The sequence below is a fragment of the Apus apus genome, chromosome 4, assembly GCF_020740795.1.
Source record: "Apus apus isolate bApuApu2 chromosome 4, bApuApu2.pri.cur, whole genome shotgun sequence".
In the NCBI taxonomy this organism is placed as follows: Eukaryota; Metazoa; Chordata; class Aves; order Apodiformes; family Apodidae; genus Apus; species Apus apus.
Genome location: NC_067285.1, coordinates 19342054 through 19364430, shown reverse-complemented (window position 1 = coordinate 19364430; position 22377 = coordinate 19342054). Strand labels below are relative to the sequence as shown.

The 22377-nt window shown below is 43.5% G+C and overlaps 1 protein-coding gene across 1 annotated transcript in view; it reads right to left on the bottom strand.

Annotated features, from left to right (window-relative positions):
• ANTXRL (ANTXR like) overlaps positions 1-19377 on the bottom strand; it is a 62024-nt gene extending 42647 nt beyond the window's left edge. Inside the window, exons 1-9 of the mRNA XM_051618590.1 lie at positions 18791-19377; positions 6642-6713; positions 6452-6523; positions 5500-5581; positions 5363-5396; positions 3504-3583; positions 3324-3392; positions 3037-3117; positions 2868-2928 (exon numbers count right to left, since the gene is read on the bottom strand). Coding sequence (XP_051474550.1) covers positions 2868-2928; positions 3037-3117; positions 3324-3392; positions 3504-3583; positions 5363-5396; positions 5500-5581; positions 6452-6523; positions 6642-6713; positions 18791-18948 — 709 coding nt within the window. The 5' untranslated portion in view covers positions 18949-19377. The remainder of the gene's footprint in view (positions 1-2867; positions 2929-3036; positions 3118-3323; positions 3393-3503; positions 3584-5362; positions 5397-5499; positions 5582-6451; positions 6524-6641; positions 6714-18790) is intronic.
• Between the last annotated feature and the right edge of the window lie 3000 nt (positions 19378-22377).

Below are 22377 nucleotides of genomic sequence, written 5' to 3'. Positions count from 1 at the left end.
TCAGTTTGTAAATGGACTTGCCAAATAGCTTCGTCACTGAGTCCTACATGGATATTGTTTCATCAGCAATTTACCAAACCTCTAGCAAATCTAAAATGAAGCTTAACTCTCCAGTAATCAGCAATACAGCAGCAAGAACAGTTACAAGGAGTGCTCCAGAGTTTGCTCTAAGCCCTGATCACAACTGGCTTCCACTGAGCAACATGAAGCCCTCTCTAAAAACTCGTAATAATGCTAAATAAAAGCCTAACTGATTATCACCTCCTCACTCAGATAAGCTCCATAAAAAAAGCACAGAGCCACATTTCAAGGCTCTTTCAAAAGGTCTATGCATTTTAATTGTGAATTTAAAAAAAAAAACAAAACCCAACAAAAAAATTCTTGACTTAGGAAAAAAAAGAGGAGAAATGTTGCTTTTTTTAGAAGCCAGTTCTAAATTCAGGTGTATATATATATGTCTACATAGGATTCAGTGGCTATCTTACCCATACGGTATCAGTGAACTGTATTAGCAATTTACTAAATTTAAAATGCATTACAATACCAAAATTACTTCACGGGCTTTAGTATTTTTTGTATAAAAGTCCAAATAAAGTACACTTAAAAAGTAATCACATTACAAATAGAGTAGAAATATACCTGACTGTCCAGTGAACAGGATTCAGAATCTGGATTCACACTACCATGAAAAACATTGTTCAGACCCAGGAGATTCCCTCCAGGAGGCAGTGGTTTACACAGCTATAAAGATGAACTTCTGGCCACGTTGAAGTAAGTGGGGTAATAAAGCATAACAAAGCCAAGCACAAGTATAAATATTTGCAGCCTCATGCTGTAAAACCTCTTGCAGGAGTTCATTTCAATTGAGGCCTGAAGGACTAGACTAACAATAAAAGCTATTACAGGCCTGACTCTTGGTGCTAAAGACCATTTAACACACCAGTCTGCACCACTCAGAGCTGCAGTTTTGGTTTCCTTCTATTTTCAAGCTCCCTGCTGCTCTAAGCAAAGCTTCAAGCGAGATCCAAGTCTTCATGCCCTGGTGATTCAGCACCACGCTTCACCATGTGCCAGCCTTTGCTGGATGCTTTTGTCAACAGGGACAGGACAAACCTCTGAAGTTAAGTGAAATAAGTGCCAGGATGTTACTGCATCAGCAGCAATACACAGAAACTGGTTCTGCCCGATTTATATTGGTCTTACTTGAAAGGCACAAAGACAACAAAAAACTTTTCCAGATGCAAGTGTTGAAATCTTCAACAGCAAGTAATGCAACAACTTTTATATTGGTTTTATTTTTTTTTTTTCTTAAGCAGAGCAAATTATACACAAGTAAACTTGAAAATATTTAATCATGTTTGTGATAAATTAGTTACCTAGCAAGCCAGGCAAAAATAATGATGTGGCTTGACCTCATGAATCAGGAACTAAATTGATTCCTTTTGAAACTAGAAATTTTACTCTTTTTGCTGAAATACATCCATTTTTGAAAAGCAAATCTTCTCTTGAAAATTTATTTTCTCAAATACTTCGGAAAAATATTTTAGAATTTCAATTTGAAAAAATGTTTTCCAATTAAACTTTCCAGCACTTTTAACAGTGTTCCAAACAATTACAAATACTACGCTGAAATCCCTCCTATTGGAACACTCACATTGTCATGTAGCTAAATGCAATTTTTGTTTAACAGAAAAGCTTGCAATAAGCTGTTGCACAAAAAATTCCCTGGTATACAATAAGCAAGCAAAAAAAATAATTTATCACTATGAAATAAAAAAAGTTTTGAAATGTCAAATCTTTAAAAATGTTTTTGATCAATTCCACATGAAGATTTTTAAAAGCAAAAATATTTATTGTTTATTTTTTCACAGACAAGATCTTATCACAAACATCTAGTCCACAATTATATATTTAGGAATAGTTCAAAAGATAAAAGGGTATTTCATTTTAAATTGAAATACTCAGAGTAAGATTATACCGTGACTGATACATGGAAAGTAAGAGTGAACAATTTATCTTCTGTGAAATGTATTACATTTCTCCCAAGTTTCCTATTTTTATCTGTTTTCAAGGTCAGCTTTCATGCATCATTGCAATTCTTTGTGTTCATTTTTGCAGTGTATAAGAAAATGAACACAAGACATCAGATCTAAATAACCATGCTGTAAACTGTACCTTCCAGCAAACTTATGGTGTCACTCTGCTGCAATAACCTCTTAAGTAGACAAAGACACAGCAAATTAATTGCTAACATAAACCAAAACAAATCCAAATTAAATACACCAGACATGAAAGACATAAAATTATCAACAGCTTCTCCGGAAATTCTTCATATTTACCATGTACATTAATGGTTCCTTGCAATTAAGTAAAACATTAGTACTTTGGAAAACACATCTGGTATCCTGGCCTATGCAGTTTATTATATCTGGTTCAATAAACCTGAAATCTCTGTGAATGTTTTGCAAAATCTTGATCTAACTGCTGACAAGTCCTTGCAGATCCCAGGAACGCAGTCTTTCCAGAAATTCACAAGACATCACCCTTTAGACCCTAGAACACCTCTGGCAGTCCAAATTCACACCACTTCTATCTCCTCCTTGTCTCATATATTTTAAAAAACAGTATCCCCAGTTCTCCAAGCACTACCTCAGCTAACTCTCCAAGCTGGCATTCAGCTGCAGTGATGTGATTATCAGCACAGTTCTTTTCTTGAGCTGAGAAGGAGCACATGGAGCTTTAGCCATGGCCTGAGGGGATGCTCTAACACATCCATGGGCTTCAGCTTGGATACCACATTAGGTAGCTGCTGACATTTCATCACTGGCATTCATTTGCCTTATCACACTGTTCTCCTGGAAACTTACCTCCTGCACAAACACTTGATGGTTCAGCTGCTAGGATCTCAATGCAAGATTTCTTGAGAATCTAAAAGATTTAGATAATGGCATTTTTTTGTAATCAGTCATTTTAAATTTATGTTTTATTAATACAGGAAAGGGTGCCATTTTCTTGGTTTCAGAATACCCAACTTACTGAATCAATGGTTCCTCTTAGGGCATAAAAGCCTCCCGTAACTGGAAAAACATGATCGATGCTGTCAGCAATTGTTGACAGCTGCAAAGAAAGACAATCATAAATCATGAGGAAAACAAAATTACAGTGAAAAAAACCAGGCCCTTTAGTACTTGCAAAAAGACATCATCCTGACACAAAATGATTTATGCCTAAAGTAATTTTAAAAAATGCCTTCATCTGATGCTGTTACTTGTGCAGTAGTATAACATATAAAAATAAAACAAGAAGATAGCAAGCAAAGTTACCTGAGTTTCATTGAAATCTTTCACTCCAACACAATAAACAATAGCCCCAAGGCTTCTGGCTCTGTTGGCCTAAATAAAAAAAAATTGCCACTAAATGCAAAGATATATAATCAGTGGAACCAACAGTAAATGCCTACAGGTTTGACTAACATAGTCTGAGTAAATGTGGAGGTGACTTACTTCTTGTTCTGCATAATAAAACTGAACTTCTTGCAATTCTCCATCCGTCAGAGCAATAATAACACTAGCAGTCCGAACTCCTACATGAAGGATAGTTAACAAATTGCATATATATGACAAAAGATTCAGAAATCAAAATAAAATACAAACTTTTATGTTCCATGGAAAATATAGCACCTTCCAGGAGAACTACAGCTAGGCCCTTCACGTGAAGAAGTGACAAAATACAACCGCTGAGAGGAAGAGGTTTCCTCTCTTCTCTTGACAAACATGTCTCTACATAAACCTTGCCCAGAGACTGTGGCAAGAGATACCTCTGCAAGAAGAGCTTTCCTACAATCCTACCTGCCCCTCTAGCAGACTTTCAAGGAGCAACTCCCACCAAACACAGTATGAAATGTGCTTCTATAGGGGGCTCAGTCCTACACTTCCAGAACTTCAGCTGTCAATGAAATTCTTTGGAATTCTGAGCATATGAAAAACTTAAGATCAGGTCCACTGGAGAAAATTCATGCATAAGACACTGTGTATCCCACCTAAGCTTAAATTAAAATGTTGCATAGACATTGGATAGCTATATATGTAACACAGTACAGAATACAAATACTACCTCGAAAAATGCAACATCTTAACCATAATAAAACAAATCATTGTGCAAACTATGTTTCAAGCAACCACTCTGCATCTATAGTTCTTAGGCAAAGTAACTAATACAAATACATGTTGTTTTCAGGGAAGTGTTTGTTATTTTTTCAAAATAATCTGTTACAATTTCAAGTGTCTTTTCACATACTGTTTGAAATTAAAGACTGATTAGTTCTGACAGGTTTCTTATGCCATGCAGTCCTTCCCATGTCATGTCAGACACAGACATAAACCTTGAAAAAAATGACCTGCAACTTGAGGGGAAAAAGTCCCATTTTTCTCTCTCTCTCTTTTTTTTTTTTTCTGCCCAGCATGTTTGAAAAAGACTGAAAAATTGAAGATTTTTTTTTCTTCTTCTTCTTTTGAACACTTGTTTCTTCCCTGATATTTTAGCTTATTAATGGAAATCCCATCCACTGCTTTCTCCTTCCTCATCACCTTACAGAATAGTTGATTAGCTCTTAGATGTATGTAATGAAAAAGTTAAATAGTTTTCATCTGGACTCTTCAGAACTCTTGGTTTTGCTGGCAGAAGCATCTGAGAAGCCATGCAAAGCTGCTGCTGAAGACTCTACACTCACAAGCTATTTTATTAAAAAGGCACTGACCCATTTCTCTATCTTCCAAAGAGATCATCAGCTCACAAATGAGAACAATCTCACACCAGGATAAAATCCAGGCAAGAAGTGTTCAGTTTAACTAATCAGACTGTATTTTGACACAGACAAAACCCCACAAATATATTTCCCTCTTAAAATTTAGGGAAAATTTACATTTTAGGAACTCAGAAATTGATCTCAGATCATCCACACTGATGCAAAAATCTTAGCTGACTGCATTCATACCTACGCTAATGAGAACAAAGATGTGGACACCCCAGGCAGACAAGGCTGAGCGCATCAGGACAGAAAGGCACAAGAAATTCTAGGTATTCCTATCCCCTGAGTGCAGGGCAAACAGTTCTGCCTGTAATACTTTGGTCTGTATTCTGCACTGGGTCAGATCTGTGATCATACTGGTCTCCTCTGGTCTTAATAAACCATGAATCACGCATTTAAAAAGTAGAGTTGTAGTCAAAATGGAATGTAGTGATTGTGTAACACCAATTTCTTCTCCAACACTTCTCTTGGCAGGGTTTACTGCAGGTCAAATAAAAAACCTATTATCCTTGTCCTTTCAATGCAGATATAAAACAAGTGATATACAAAGCCTACCTCCATAGGTTTCATGGTAAATCTGCTCATTTGCCTGCAACAAAATGTAGAACATTGTTAGCTGTTAAGTACAGCAGCAGCAGGCAAAGCAAAGTTTATATGTATAAATCAAAGAAAGGAGGTACTGTGACATGTACCCTTTTAAATCCTTCATGCATGAACGTGTCTCCTCCAGGCACTTCATACTGAAGAATGTTGAGCCCTCGTCTTATGGCTTCCCTTTGGATAAGAAAAAACAGGAGAAAATAATTTTAATAAAAGTTCTCTTTTCCTGTCTTGAGATATTTCTGTACCACAACTAGTTTATGCAGCCTGTCAATACACTGCACAGAGTGCATATACACCAGATAAAACATTGGCAAACTCAAGATTTTTCAAAAATATAATTTTTCAGCCAAACACTCAAGGGAGCACAAAACTGGACATAGGATTCAGTGTTGGGACTAACATTTTAAGGGTGCAATTCAGTCCCCACTGTTTATTCTTGTATGTTATCAGGCAGAGTAAGATTGAACTAAAGCAAATGCCAGATATTAAATTCTGACAAACATTAAAACTTACGACCCTGTCATGAAAATGGGACACCTCTGGCACAGGTGCTGTCTGAGGGCAGGTCAGGAGAGGGGTGTGAAAGCCTGGTGAGGCAGAGCTCCAGCACTGGGTAGGACCAGCTTGCTGGCATCAGGTTCTGGGCTTAGTGCACTTCAAAGAGCACTGTGGGACTTTCAAACAGTCTTTTGCTCATGAACTTATGGTCTGAGATGTCTTACACAAAAACTGCCCTTATTTGGATAGCTGAGGACCGCAGGGATGTATATGAATCCTTCACTGGAAAAAGAGCTCCTCCCTGAAACACTGCAAGGAAGAACAGACAGCTCAATGCTACCTTTCTCTTAAAAGGCTGAAAACAATGGTAATGAGAGACCCAAAGACCTCCTAAGCCTTCTTCCAGTTGGGAACGGTGGAAAGTATTTCAGCTGGTGCTACACCAAGGGCAGAGAGAGAGCTCTGAATTCTGGTTTTGGGGCCACTCACTGCTTGAGAGGATGAATAGAAGGTATTTCTGGATTAAAGCTGTAGAGTACTTGCCTGTTTTCTGTTAGTTTCATGACTGTAGTGCCTCGTGAAGAAAAAACTATGAAAGACATCCGCAACATTGGACTGAAACAGAAGAACAAGCCAGATCCACGTCACAGACACATTTCTGCTAAGAGGCAGTGAATAAAAGAATAAATTATGTCTATTAGCAAATTAAAATATCATCTTAAGAAAACTTTACCTTATGAATTTCTCAGCTAGGCTTTCCACAAAGGAATAAATCTCTGTCCAATGATTTCTGACACTTCCAGACCTGCATACAAAACATAATTAATTGCATTCATCTTATTTCATAGTAAAATCCCTTGTTCCACTCTGGATTTTAAGCCTGGGCTACTCCAAAGGTGGTTAGAGACACAATATCCCTAAAGGTCCACAGAGATGAGACAGCTAACTCTGCCAGTGCCTCTATGGAAGCTGTAAGAGGAACCATCATGACAAAACTGACTCAAACAGAAGCAGAAATAGGTCTGAAATGGTTTACCATAACACTTCTAAACAAGTTCAGTAACCCTTCCACGTGCTTTTGTTCCTTTTTATCACAACAAGTATTTTCTTCTATTTTAATTAATTTTATTTGACTTAACTAAATCTCTGCTAGCAGATTATTTACTTTCCTAGAGCACAGCTCTGCCCTTGTAGCCACACAGAAGGTCCTGACTGATGGCCTGTTCTCCCAGAATGTGTGGGAGAATGTTTTCATGAATTACTGATTTTTTTCAAAAGCGAAAGTTTTTGAGGTACTTCTGAAGAGACAGTCAGTGCTCACAGCTAATTCACAGGACGAGCATTCTGGACAGATAATCCCTGGCCCCATCACAGATTTCTCATGAAAACCTCAGCAACTCAGTTACACGCATTCATGCTGCTATTCCCAATATATAGAGTTGCATTACTGGCACTCCCTGGCTTTTTTTCTGCTTAGTCTCACTTTCTCAGGGACCCCATGGTCTGGTGGGCCTCAGACCTCAAACTCAGCCTTGCAAACAGCAACTCTACAGTAAATATGAGGCAATTTTTACTGTGTGGATTTATACCACACACTTTAAAGGCTTTAAAAAGGCTACATAGCATGAGAATTCAATTATTTTAAAATCCTTCCCTAGGACTCTGGTGTTCCTGAGAATGGCTCACTTGCTTTCCTGTCCAGGCAGACTCCCATATCAGGTAGGTGTCTTAGACATGAAGATATATAAAACAGAACACCTGATTTTTTTCTGAAATGTAACTATTGTAAAGCAGTAGACTTCTTCTAACTACTGTTAGACTTTTTTTCTTGTAAATGGTTAATAAAAAAAAAAATAGGGAGTGACCCAGAAAACTATCCCATTTTACAATTCACTGTTCTAGTGTGTGGTTTCCAAGAGACACTATGCCACTCACTTCTGTACAAGGTACAGATCACCACACAGAAACCCACATAACAAGGCACTGCCTGCCCTGCAACAGTGCTGGTGGAGCGGAGGAAAACAGGAAAGACAAAGGGACAGGACTGAAAAAAGACCCATTAAGTACATAAGCTAGAACACGCTTGCTTGTCTGACTGTGCTTTCATGCTAATCTTATGAAAAACTGGTGATTCATTCGCAGAACAAAATGGTTATATCAAGGAATGAAAAAATTGCCAGGCCCCAAGGGAGAGCAACAAAGCACTAGGGAGTGCTGGAACGAAGAATCTGGATCCTCTGAAGTCTCCTATTTATAATTGCTAAGCAATGGATGATACATGATTATATATTCCTGAACAGCACCAATGAAAGGTGCTGGCACTATTAGCAAATAAGACCTTTTCATATCATTATAAAATAATCCATGCAGATATGAGGTATGTACTTTAAGCACTGCTTTTCCAGGAGGCATCTGAGGCAATCCAATACTTGTAATTCTGAAAGTCCCCAGCTAAATCTCTAAACATGCTAAGCTCAAACAGATTTTCCTTTAAATGTATGCAAGATGCATTTACAGGTCCCCTTTTTCTAATTTATTTTTAAAATTATTTTCCTCTTGGTCCTGACACTTTCAGTTTCATTCTGCACTTGCTCTTTCACAGAAGTCCAATTCCTGGGATTTCCAATGGAGTCACTTCCCTACATAGAATAGCCAGTTTCTTACTTGAAAAAGACTAATCTATTTTCGATGAGGTATCAAATTTCTACTGTCAGCTGCAGAGACATTGATGCAATCCAAAAAAGAAAGTAGCAACCAATTTTCTTTATATTGCAAACAAATAATTATTTCCAGTATCTTCTTAGGACTGTCAGATTGCCTTTTTTTTTTTAATCTACCCCTCAGGCAAAGAACAGCCTGGCAAAACAGCCTAAACATTGAAAGTTCCAGAAAATCATAATCCACTAATGGTGGAAAAACATCATTACTTTTAAAGTGAAAATGCACAGATGAAATGAATACCATGCACTTCCGTGCACTCTGACTATAATGAAACTTCCTTTCTTGGAAAGGGTAGAGCCAGTGAGACTAAGAGTAACTAGAATTGCCTGCAGTAAATGTAGAGATGCCCACCTCTGAAGAGCTAGGGAGGTCTTTTTCATGGGCTAGTCCTCACAGGAAGCACACTGTGCTCTTCAAGCTCGTAGCCCTACATCGCTGTGCTACAACTCTAAGCAGAGGAACTTCAGCGTGGCAGCAGCGTCTCCTTCTCCACTAGGAGGAATTCTGCGCCCACATGTTGCTTATCTGCTGGGAAGTGTCAAGGCCAGACAAGCCATACTATCAGGAAAATTTTAATGCTTCAAAATCTCATAGACAGAGTGAAGTTGTCAGCAGTTAATCGTTTTCCCCATGATGTCCCTCAAAATATCAGGTATGTCAGGTCCCACTGCAAATCATGCCCAAGTGATGATGACGATGGCCACATCAAACACCTAATGAACACCAGTGGGGGGGACCTGGCTTAAGGAAACTGATTTCCCACTCTTCCTCCCCAAACTCACCTCTAAATATCCATGTTTGTAAAGCAATTTTTTTTTCTGTTTATATTTTTATATATATACACACATTTCAGATGCTTCTGGGGTTTGTTCTGATATGGTTTCATGAGTTGTCCTAGAGGCCTGAACCCACATATCCAGTAACGGCAGTTTCAATGGCAGATTAAACAAAAATTCACAATAGGAAAATGCTTGCTAAACTATACACTAAGTTGCCAGATGTTGTCAAATGTTACTCCAAACACAGACAAACAGCAGCTGCGCAACATTATTGAAAACACTGAGGCATTTCACTGCTCTTGGAATCTTATGTTTCACACTGCAGGATCACTTTTTCTGGCAGCATAAACTAACTTGCTGCCCTTCATGGCTGGGTCAGACTAGTAAGTTTTTGCCTTGGTTTCCTATGGCAAGTGAGAGGCTCCAAGCATACTCCAAGATCCTTTCTGACCATGGCCAGTGCTTGTAAGCCAAACTCCACAGTTACCAAGCCTAGAGAAAGCACAAGGTCTTCAGTGACGCTCTACACCACAGGTTATCCTTGGACATGCACACTGCATGATTTTGCAGCAGTTTTGGTGCTTTTGCCATTTCCCTTAGAATCTTACAATAACTGAGAAAAAAAATTCTTCTGAATCAGCTTATCAGTGCTCATAGGAGCCTCAGACAAAGCTGGTATGTTGTCTCAAATTGCTATTAGTAAAAAAAAACAAACAGGTTCCTTGCCTAGCCTGTTTGGCCATCAAAAATACACTCCAGTAAGATTTCAGACGAACTGTGAAGACTTCTAAATAATGAGGAAAGAATAAATGAAACACAAGAGCAGCACTGTGCAGAAAAACCACTGGGTGCAAGACACACGCTCATCCACCCTCACCAGTGTCTGGGGAAAGCCATGGGGAAGCGATGCAGCCAGGGAACCCTACACATCCTTCTGTGGAGGCTTGCCCCAATGGACCTACCAAGCCAGTGCTGTGGCTGTCTGCAAAGAAAGATGTTACAGACAGACCTATCTTGCTGTCTCATGCCTCAAAAACTTCCTGCTTTTCAGGTCATCAGCTATCTGGTTCAACTCCTCACATCAATCAAAATGGCCGCTATCACCCAGCTGAGCCTTGGGCTTCCTCCTTTTATTGTCCCTGCTGAAGAAGCCCAGAGATCCTCATATGCGCTGCAAAGCACCAAGCCCCACAACCCAAAGATCTCTGTGGACAAAGACCCACAGCTTACAAGCAGTTTGTGTGCCTTTCAGAATCAAGGGGGACGATGATGTTTCAGTCCTGAGAGGTTACTTAATTCTCATGGCAAAGGAACACGTAAAGCAATAAACAGTTGCTGCGGGCAGCCAAGCACCACAGAAATAATTTCAGGGCCTGTTTCTCCTGCCAGTTCCACTGGGGTGAACCTGGAACAGGTCCAGAGGAACAGCAGGATTTCCCAGGTTTGTACCTACACAAGCAGGATCAGAATGAGGCCCAAGTGAGTGAAACTCCCCCCCAGGAGCCATTTGTTGTTGGGAGCATGCTCTCCGCTCCACAAGCTCTGTTCCCACTACACAGGAGACAAAGAGAGGAGTCAGCAAACCACAACATAGGAAGGAATGTGCTCCCAGCCTCATTGGGACTCTGCTCAAAGTAGCAGCTGCTGCTGCAGCTCCTGCTTCTGCTGTTTTCCTGAATTTCACATTGCTACCGCTTGATGGGAGGGGAAAAGAGGAGGTCAGTGAGTATTTCTGGGGGTGGAAGGAAGTTATATGATTGCAAGGGTTGATTCTGGTCCTGCTTACTTTGGAGCAACTCCTTCTAGCTTAGTGGAACTCTTTGTCAGTATAACAATGGTCAGCATGTTGGAGTCATGTGTCTCAATCTGGGATTTTACCGCTGTTTGAGAAGACAACAAAGCACAAGACAGGCTAAAAACCTCTTATTTCCTAACAGGCTTCCAGAGGTAGTGGAAGCCAGAGCCCCGAGTAATCGAGCAGCATAACCCTGGCATAAGAGGTGCCACTGCCAGCCCAGTTACTTCAGCAGGCAAAAACCAGAAGGGACAGTTGCAAGGTGTCTGTCCTAAGACATGTGTAACACAGTTACAGCTAAATTCACTGTCAAGAGCTTATACAGATCAACCTGGTGCAATATACATCAGAGCTGCTGCTTAGCAGTAAAAGTTAACACCCCAGCACTATCCAAACAGTAAATATTTGTATTACCACATGTACACAGAGAGAATGCAGCAAGACCCAAAGCTTTTACTACCTGCTGAAAATGAAACCTCTTGAAGATACAGAGCTGCTCCTTATCCTACACTCTCACACTCCCCCTTCACCAAGCACATTTGCCTCTGTTATGCATAAGCCAAAGGCAGCAATTCCAGAGATCCTGAACCAAGAAACAGGCCCATTATTATTGATGCCAAGTTCAGTTTGAGTATGGTGTCAGGGAAGTACAACACCCATTGAGTCTGCAGGTCCCTATAAGTCTCTACCCCCTCGAGTTAATGGTGGCTCTGTATACAGCCCATTGCTCAGAAGCTTTACACTTTGTCATTACTTGGAGAACTCTTTGTGGCCAAAACCATGTTGGAGACAACAGAGTGCTTGCACATGGCTAATAGTGGCTCTGCAATAAAAGCAAACCCTGGGGCATCTAGTTTGTTGTGGTTTCAGACATGCACGCGCATGTTCACCCACCCCTCTGCTCCCTTCTGAGCCAGCAGAGCATTCCAAGTGACAAGAATCCTCCTCTCCCAAACAACGCTTCTTTCGAGCACAGAAGGGACCTTGGGTGATTCATCCAGGCAAGGAAAGTCTAGTTTATATTATCTGCTCCAAAGACAATTAGAAACACTGGAGGAGACAGCCATTCTGAGACAGCTTTCGCTCCAAAGTACTTGGAACATTAATGGATAAGACAAGGGCTGGAATAGAGGGGGGATGATACAGAAAAGTGAGTGGAAAATGGATTTCTTAGTTCTAGGCCAGAACCCTGAGCACAGGACCCAAAGTACTTGTATCCAAAAGGTTTCAGGACCAAAACAATTGCTTTTTTAGATAGCTTTTCTCCTGTAAAACCAGTGACAAAATCTGCAGCAATATTACAGACTTATATAAATCAGCCCTCAAAACATTGCCTATTTCTCCTACAATAATCCACAAGTCCTGTCCACCTGGTGCTAAAGCTCTTGATACATACCCAGCCACCAAAGGAGCACAAAGGGAAAGTCAAAAGCCAGGCTTAGACTGAATCTAACCACTTCAGATCTTCTTGTAAATCTCCAGAGCTGCACTCTGAGCAACACCAGGCCTGGCAGATCTACTCTCAGCATCCTAGTCCTCTCCAGCATAACCTGGAAAGCAAAGCAGAGCACTCAATCCCAGTCATGACTGCAACACTCTTAACACGGTGCACCTCTCCCAGGGGCAGGGAGATACAGCTCTTGCACTATCAATAACTTCTGGGAATGAATGCACGTTCTCCACATTTGAGATGAAAAGGTTAAGCTGAAACTCAAATCACAATTCACACCAGTGTTTGGCCTACAATCTCAGACAAAAGTAATGGAATTCTCAATTATTGAGAGCACACAAACCAAAACCCTAGGTCAGTGGGAACCTTACGGTTTACTTCCTTGGCTCAAGCCCCAAATAAATCAGATTTAGTTACATGCATAAATAGACTGCAAATGACAAGCTGCCATGGCTTTTTCTTCCCACTAACTGTAAATTTTTTATGTCAAATAACCACTACCTATTAGCTTTGCCCTGTGTTTTAGAAAGAATTTTTTTTTCTTGGGACAGAGGGGAAGAGAATTGGTTTTCCTGAATATTTTTTTCCCTGCCTAAAGGCAAATGTGGCAGAATAATATCAGACAAAATACAAACAAATAAAACCTGGTTCAAATAACATAGGTATGTCTGAAGCTGAGTAAGAATTTGCTTTGGAACATTCCATGCAATTATACCTGGTTGTAAGAAAATCACAACACTGGCTGCCATATAACCACAACAGAGAAAGATACAAAGGCAAAATACCAACAGATTATGTTTTGAAAACAATAAAGATACTGCTTTGGGCAGTTTGAGAGGTCTTATGTAGATGATGTGGTTACTTTATAAGGAGAGGGGGGAACATCAGATAGAAAAGGAGGAAGAGAGATAGACACAATTTTTAAATACACATTTATTGTTATCTATGACATCTAAGGAACAAAGCTAATACTTTTATTCAGACAGCAAGTCCTCTCAACCTCAACAGGCAGTTAACCTGCAGCAGTTCCTACATTTTATGATGAACTGAAGTCTGGCCAGAGCAGGAAGACATATTCTTGCTTACAGAATAGGGAGTTCAGCAGCGTTTTGAGTCAGTTAATATGAGATTTTTCAAATGCAGTTAAAATAGGTGTCAGAACATGTGTCCAGGCACTCTGCCAACAGTCCAATTTCCAACCACAACAACACTACTAGCCACACTCTTCTCATGCACTGCATAAAGCCAGCACACAGATCAGCATCAGATTGAGATAGCAGAGAGAGAATCTGCAGAAGCTTCCACAAGTCCAGCTCCATCCTAACACTCTTGGACTGGGACTATGGGGACATCAGAGAAAGGCAGAGTGCTACAGTGAGAGCCTAAGGCCAAAAATATTAGTTGTCACTAATATTTGTAATTAAGGAGTGCTAAATTCATTCAAATCATCGACAAGGAAATCAGGCAGGAGAAGGAGCGAGACAAAATGCATTTATTAAACTCTTGTTTGCTTAAAATGTCATCTTTTGAAAAAACAAGGTACATGGATATCAGCAATTATTTGTAGTTGCCTTAAAATGATAAAAGCTGGCACAGAATAGCAGCTACTGAAATGCCTTTTGTTCTGATGGCTTTTTGTCTTGCCTGAAGTGAGGAAGTATCAACCTTTTTCCCACCTGACACCTTCCACTCTCAGAAAGCTGGCTTTTCAAGGGGAAGTTGGATGGGGGAGCACAGACCCAGAAGCCAAAACCAGGAGGGAGATGGGACAGGGTAGTTAATTTCCCATCTGATCAGAGGTTGTGCTCTTTCCCACCACCTTCCTACCAGTGACACTCACCTCTAGAGTGATGCTTACCAAGTTTAAAGAGAGGCAGCTGGAAAATGGATTAAAAGCAAGAAGGCTTGCCTGACCACACTGTACTGATGACTTTACTAAAGTTGCTGTTGTAAGGGATGCTCTTGGGAGCAAAGGAGAAAAAGCAAAAGTGATGTAAAAGGCAATACGTGGGCCCAAGAGACAGGAGCATCAGGAAGAGAGACTACCCTGAATGTCAGGGGAAAGTTGAGGAGTGAAGAAAGGGTAGTTAGGCAAGTCCCGCACCCCCAGAGTGTTTGAATCATTGCTCTAAAATCAAATCAGCCAAGGCCTTACTCAAGACACTGGTGCTGCCATGGACTGTGCTATGGAAAAAGATAACATTTTCCAATGCTTGTGCAGCTCATTTTTCCTCAAAATCGAAACAATTTCTTAGCAAACATCCCAGCAGGAAAATGAGAAAATACTTTGAATTATGTGACATTATTTTCCTCCCTTCCTATCCTGTCCTAAAGTAAAAAAATAATTAAAAAACACTCTTCATGCTTAGTAAATGCAAAATACAGACAGCTCTGCAGCTCAGATCTGCCATAACAAGCATTGCCAGGAGAAAATATTTATGGCATCTGTAAGTCCTTCTTTTAAAAGGGTTTCTATTTGTTGCTCTAATAAACAATAATAACAATGCTACCAGGCACTGTTATAATTAGAAAACACTAGAGGTCAGTTATCCTTTCTGCTATACAAGTGCATTTCAATATAATTACAAACAACAGCAGGATGTTAACAGCAAGGCAGGGATGAAAGACAGTTACTTACATGCTCAAGCATGAGGATGTCACTATAAGGCAGGAAGAGTCAAGCAATCAAATCCCTAAGACCACCTGTCCTCTTTTGAGGTGGGACTGAAACAAGTTCTTCATGCACCTGGACAACCAAAGCAAATGAAGCAACCAAAGCCAGTTAGAAGTACTCAGCTATCCATTATGTTGGATGCGAGAGCTTTGATTGTTTAAACATATAAATATTTATATCATGTGTGCCTTGATCTTAGCACATGCCAAGGAGAGATGGGTATGCAAACTGCACAGTACACTTTACCTTGTGCAGAGGGAGTAACTCAGCTGCAGACAGAAAAAAATCTGCTGCTTCAGTATGATTCTTTAAAATCTTTCAGTACACCTCCAAATAAGCTCAACTCTGCACAATTAGTAGCATATGACATACAGACAGCACCAGATTGCAAACTCTGGGCAGCTACCTCTGCAGCCAGCAAATATCTAGTTCTCACAGCTTCAAGATTTTGCTTATTCAAGCATCCCCAGAGACAAGGCAGTCCTAATGTGACTCTGGATTGGTCAAACAATCCTATGGAAGATGGTGGCAGGTCCCCCTCCCACACATGCTGTTTTTCCCTTTCACCATGCCAGCTTCTTGGACCTCCAAGCCTTAGTTCTACTGCTCTGATCTTGCCTATCCCATGAACTTAGCATAAAAGGCTGCAATCAACTGCAAACAGAGAAAAACCTGTAGGGAATCAGCAAGTTTCTTTTCCTAATTGGCAGCATATATATTATACCAATAACTTCACCAGCAGATGATCTTTTCCATCTGATAGTTGTTGCCTGCAGGATTAAATCCCCACAGACTTTGCCTGACAGAATGAAAAGAAAAATCATTCCCCAGTCAAGTCACTGCAGTTACACACAGTGCATACATGCATGAGGAGAAAGGTTTGTTGACTTCTTCCAATGTGCCTCCTACTGATGCAAAATTACGTATTTCTATGGGGAACCAAAGCAAAGCAGACTGAAAGTCATCTTGGTTCACCCAGGCTGGCTTCAGAGACAAGGCCTGTCATTCAGCTAAAAAGCACACTACAGGGTTGCAGGATTAAAGCCTGAAGTTTTTACAGAGCCAATGCTTCAATTCCATTGTTAAACAGCTAATTAAGACTGAATGCATCTAACTTCAGCCTGGCAAGGCACCAAGGAAGGGCAGCAATCCTCAGGCCATGTGGGGATACTCTGTGGTACAGAGCAGGGCTTTTCTGGGGATTCTCCCATTAGAAGTTAGAGCCAGAATTATTCCCAGATATGTATCAGCATGGATCCAATTCTAACAAAATGTGTCCACTGCATTTTCAGATTCGACCAGCTGCTTCTGACTGGCTTCCTGCCTTCTCCCTACCAGGAATACCCTGACCCTTGTAACACTATATGGATTGTCTAGGACCTTCCTGGTGAATTGTCCCAAGATCCAGGGTCTATCCACTATATCAATCCTTCCCACCTCCACAAAGCTCCCTGTGCTGTGCCAGGTGTCACAGAATACAGCTGGAACTAAATGCCCCCTCAGTCAGCACTCTTACTCCCCTCTCCCCCAAGTACCACATGCATTCGGTCACAGCAGGAAGGCAGCATGGGGCCTATGGTTCCTCAGATCTGGCGCTTTAATATCACACATATGAATTGTAATGCAATCTCATTAAGGCCAAAAGAAGCTTTGCCATCAACTCTGTAGGAGCAGGGATGAATTCTAAAACCACCCAGGGGCCCAAGTTACTTTTACTACAGCTTTGTACAAAAGAGTTTGTTTTTCAGCCTCTAAAAGGCTATAAAGACTCAGTCTGCAACAAAAACTTAAAGAGAATTTTCCCATTGGAACCAAAGTGCATTACTTTTACTTCAATCATAATCAAATCCAGTCTCCAATGGATCACTGTACCAAATGGACAGCACCTGAGCCAAGATACAAGACCTGTAGTCAGTGAGAAGAAAATCTGTGATGTCATGTCCACAATGCTGAAGAGGAGCTTGCTTACACAACCAACTTACTATTGCTTTACATATATCTGAGCAAGTCACTCTTCTCTGCCTTAATTTCCCAAAGTACAACACGAGTGATAACACCAATCACAGCAGCCAAGCACTTTCTGACTTAGAGGTGAAAAACAGCCTAAGAGCACAGTGGGGTGATTGCTAGGGGAATGCAATACCAGTGTAGAGAAGGAAATCATGCAGTAGAATACCCATACTATATCCCAGAAAGAACCGGTATTGTAAACATCTATTGTTACTGGGAAGTCAGAACAGGAAGTTAGCATGACAACAGGCTTCTGGAAAGCCTGGTGAAAATGAATTTGAGAACTAACACTAGCCCCCCACAGACCTCTTTCTAGACATGAAGGTTACTTTGGGAACAAGCTCTTAGTGAAAGAAAAGAAACAATGACTACATGGTGTGTTGAGGCATCTTTCAGAAAAGCAGAATGCCTTTGGTCTTCAGATCCTTTTGCTCTAAAAACAGAATCACTACTTAATGAGACTTTTTTTCCTTCTTGAGTAGGGGAATATACTGGCTCCTGAGCAATGGTGATTTTTGCCTCATGCAGGCTGTGCAGAAGGCCTAATGGACTGAATAGTTCCCCCAACTGGGCAACAGCACAATACAGCCTTCATACCTGGCTTATAGGTAAGAATCACAAAGAAAAGGCTTCAGTCTTTCATAATACCATGTCACATATGTAATTCAGTATGCATTAGGTAACAACCACCACACTGAGTACATGTGGGAGACTAAGACGCTATTATTTGAGTTTAACCCTTGACTGCCAAGCTGGAGTAGTGCACCAGGAGAAAGAGAAAACCGTGCTCTCTGAAAAATACTTGTGGGTGTACCAGTTTACCACTCACTTTGCTAGTGCTTGCTGTAACATGCTTATGAATGTGAGCTTAACCATGCCCTCTGGCCATAACTAAATTGAGCTAACCTAGTATTAAAGAAAAGTATTTGGTAACCTGTTTTAATAGATGTAACTCAAACACAGGTTTAGGCAATTGCTGTTGATGTTGACCAGAAACATGTTTTATAAACCCTTACAGTGCCTCTGTAAGAAAGCAACCACTAAATACAAACAAGCTAGTGCTAACTTTAGGAAGGTCTGCACAGCCCTGGCACTGTGACACAGGTGACATCTCCGCACTTAGCCTAGTCCTGACACCAAAATCTAGGAGTGCTAGGGACACTAACCAACATCCCATCAAATCCAATGCTCACAGCCCATACACCACAATCTGATGGCGAATAGATTTCCAAAGCTTCCATGCACAACTAATGCAGGATAAAGCCCAGCCAGCGCTCCCCTTACAAAATGTGCAAGTTTTGGGGGTCAAAAATACAGATCCTCCCCCACACATCATGTTCGGCATGAGGGGAGGTATGGAAGGCACCCGACAAAATGGGGGAAACAATGTCCCTGCTGCTGCAAGGAGGCACTGAAGGGTGAATAACCGTTTTTAAATGCGACTGTCACTTACTTATCTAGGACGAAGTAGAGATCAAAGGCACCGTGACAGGAGCGCTGCTTTTCTTGGTCTTCCTCCTCTTCAGGCCGAGCACAGGAGGTTAGGCTCCCCATGGCCAGCAAGAAGCACAAAAACGCCGCTTTCTCCACGCTGCTCCTGCAACTCGCCATCTTTTCCCTTCCTTAATTCTTCCTCCTTCCCCAGTCTCTGTCGCTGCAGACCTTACGGGCTCCTCAGAAGCACCGAGGGAAGAGGGGGCGGGGGAGGGAGTGGGGAAAAAAAAAAAAAAATAGGAGGGGAAAAAAAAAAATCACTAAGTTCAGGATCCCGACTCAACCCTGCGTGCTCAAGGCAGCTCGGACACCAGACTGCTGGCTCAAGGCTGATCCCGACCAGCAGGTCCCCGGAGCTCTGTCCCCATGTCCCGCCGCCTCGGCGGCTGCCCCGAGCAGCTCAGCCCCGTCCCGCACGGAAAGAGGCTCCTCTCGCAAGGGCCAAAGGCGAGGGAAGGCAGCGGGGGGAGGGAGACAGGATCTTATGGGGGAAAGCTAAACTAGGACTTTCCTGTTCCGGGATACCGAGGTGGGAAAGCCTGCTGCACAAGGGGGACCGAGCTTAGGGTCCGCTATTCCCTGGCCCCACCACCTCTCCGCCGCCCCCACCGGGCACAGGGCGGGCGTCCCTCTTTTCCTTCCCTCTCGGGCTGCCCGCAGGGCGTTTGGCAGCCGCAGCGGGAAAGGAAGGGAAGGAAGAGCAGCCGGCCCCGCCGGCCGTGCGGGCTGCCCCGCGGAGGCGGCTCCTCGCCGGCCGCCCTCTGAGCGGGACAGCGGGGAGAGGGGCGGGGGGGCTCCCCCAACGGCAAGGGTGGGAGAGCCTGGCTGAGGACAAGAGCAGCCTAAATGTGTCGTGGGACATCGCGGCGGATCCTGCTCTGCTTCTCTCCCGCGAACTCTGAAAGCGATGAGGGTCCCAAGGTCACTGCAGCTGAGGAGCGTTGGGTGCTGGGTCAGAAATGAGTTGCTTTAGGAATGATTGGCGTAATTGCAAAACACCTGTGACAAACCGGGAGGGGGACGGGGGGGCGATGCGAGGAGACGCTTGTGAAAAATTGAGTTGCGGAGGATGAGTGCAGTTAAAAGTTAAAAAGATTGTTGCCTGAGGTGGGGGCGTAAGGACAGGTTTTGACGACCCTCTCATGCCACAGCAAATTGTTTATTTTCCGTGGAAAAAAAACAAACTTAGTTTACCCACACTGCAGTCTGCACACATCCTGCAGGCAATGAGTAAGGATGAAACGAAATTCTTAATGGAGGCTTTGCACAGTAGCATAATCACTCCCCGCCTCATACACACAGGTTACAAAGCATTGCCCCAAAGAGCTGACCCAGCTCATCTGGATGCTGTCTCCAAAGTTGGAATAATTAGTGGCTTCCAGCTGCTTCCCCCTCCCCCAAACCCGTTGCAGCCCCTAATTAATGAAAAGAGCCACGGGGAGGGATGCGAGTAGAGTCGCTTTGCATGACCGAGCCGGGGCTAGATGTTTCTCTCTCTTTCTTGGGGGAAGGCTTTTGAACACGAGTCAAGGTCGAGCGAATCCATCCCCTGGGGGCTGTTGGCACGCTGCCCCATCTGTACCGCCCCTCAAACACCCATCCCTTCGCTGGGGGGCTCTTAAGTGGGGAAGCGAGTGATGATCCTCCGGCCAGGAGCCACTTTTACGTGGCAAGAGCAAAAAGTGTACTCTCCTCGCCCCTCCAAAGCTGGTACCCGAGGGGCGCAGGGCCCACCTGGGCTGGGCTCAGCCCGCTGTCCGGCGGGGAGGCGCTGGAAGGGCTGCGGGTGGGCGTGCGAGTGCGATCTCGCCGGCTATATCCCCGCAACACTCGACAGCTCGGTCCCGGCCCTGCTGCCCCGCAGTGGGAGTGGGGGGTGGGGGCGTGTGCCCCCGCAGTCGCCGGGCCCTTTCCCTCTGCGGCCCGCACGGACACGCGTGGCCGCTGCGAGCCTGCCCCTGCCGCGCAGAGACCCCGCCCCGTCGGACCCGATGCCCCCTCCAGCAGCCTCTCGCCTGTTCCATGCGGTGGACGTTGCCGCCCGCAAGTCTGAAATACGAATTCGCACTGCGGGAGAAGCATCTCGGTTTCAGTTCCCTGTTTCTGTGCTGGACCGTGTTCAGAGACGTCCAACCGCGGCGGCGGTAGGACACTTATCAGTAAAGATACCGATTTTCAGCCGCTCACCCAGTTTTAACTATGCACAGCTAGAAGTTGAATGCACTGCTTGAGCTAACCACTTGAAAGATTTTTGTGCGCTGGCCAGCTGAGACCCAGCGATTACTTAGATCATGGAGAAATACAAGAAACCCACATCCTTTCTGGTGACATTCACAAAAAATGAGCAAGCGGCTGCTGGGCAGCAGCAACCCCCCTTCTTCCCGCTACACCGGGTCTCGGCCTCGACGGTGCCCGCTAGTGTCCGCAGCCTGCACGGTCCCCGGGAGCCGCAGCCCGGGCACCGCGCGTCCCGGCCCCCCGCCCGAAGCAGCCGTTCTCCCCCGCAGCCACCGCGGCCTTTCAAAACGAAAAAAAGATGCTAAGAGCTTCAGATTCCCTCGGTGCTTCATGAGTATCTGATTGTTTGGTTAAAATAACGTGGCAGACTTCAAGGCAGTCTCCATAGCAGAATCATAAGGCACTCCGAGGAAAAATTTGGCTGTAACTATTTTCTGATAAAGTGCATTGTCCTTCTCCGATCACTAATAAATCACCTTATTCTGCAAAGAGATCACGCTGCTTGACCTGCCTTCTCCAAAGGATTTGAGGTCCCGGCGATGGGGGCATATTTTAGCTAAAGCAATGATACCCCGGCGATTAGCTCTGGCTGGCGACTGCCACCAGTACTGGAGAGCAGAAAAAACAATGGGGAATGCGGGGCTTCCCGTCTGCTAGCCCCTTTCCCTGCTCGCCCACTCCCTGCGAGGAGGGCCGGGCGCTGCTTGGGCTGCGGGTTGTCTCCGCAGAGCAGCGTCCTCGAGCCACGGCCTCCTATTTTCAACAAAACAGGCTTTCTGATCTGCGAAGACCCGCCAGCGGCTGTCACGTTACACCGGGAAGCCTGGCAAGTCCTAAAGCGGAGCCCGGTGCGTGTGGGGTTGGTGCTTTTGCCCACGGGACGGGAGCGGGGAGTCTGGGCGACCCACGCAGGGTCCAGCTCAGGGACTGCAGGTGACCGGGGAGCCCGGGGCCGTTTGCTCCCTTAGGAAAATCAAACCAACCAGCAGCTGAGCTGACCGTAAGATGAGGATCTCGCCCTGGGACACAGGTGACCTCAGCACCCTGTCTCACAATGGTTCGAGCTTCGTAAGGCGGGTAACAACATCTAATCTATCCCTCCCTGCGCCTTCTGTAGCTATTTACATAAGGGCTGCAAAAATACACACTCTTGCCATACGAAGTGCAGTGGGAATTGTTCATCTCGGTTTTCTGATGTCTGCACCTCCATTTTCGAAGTGTTTCCAAAAAAGTATTAAAAGATGCCGCTGGCACATAAACCTGTCCGTGAGAGGGTGGTTGAGGCTCCAACCTTCCCACAGCGGTGGG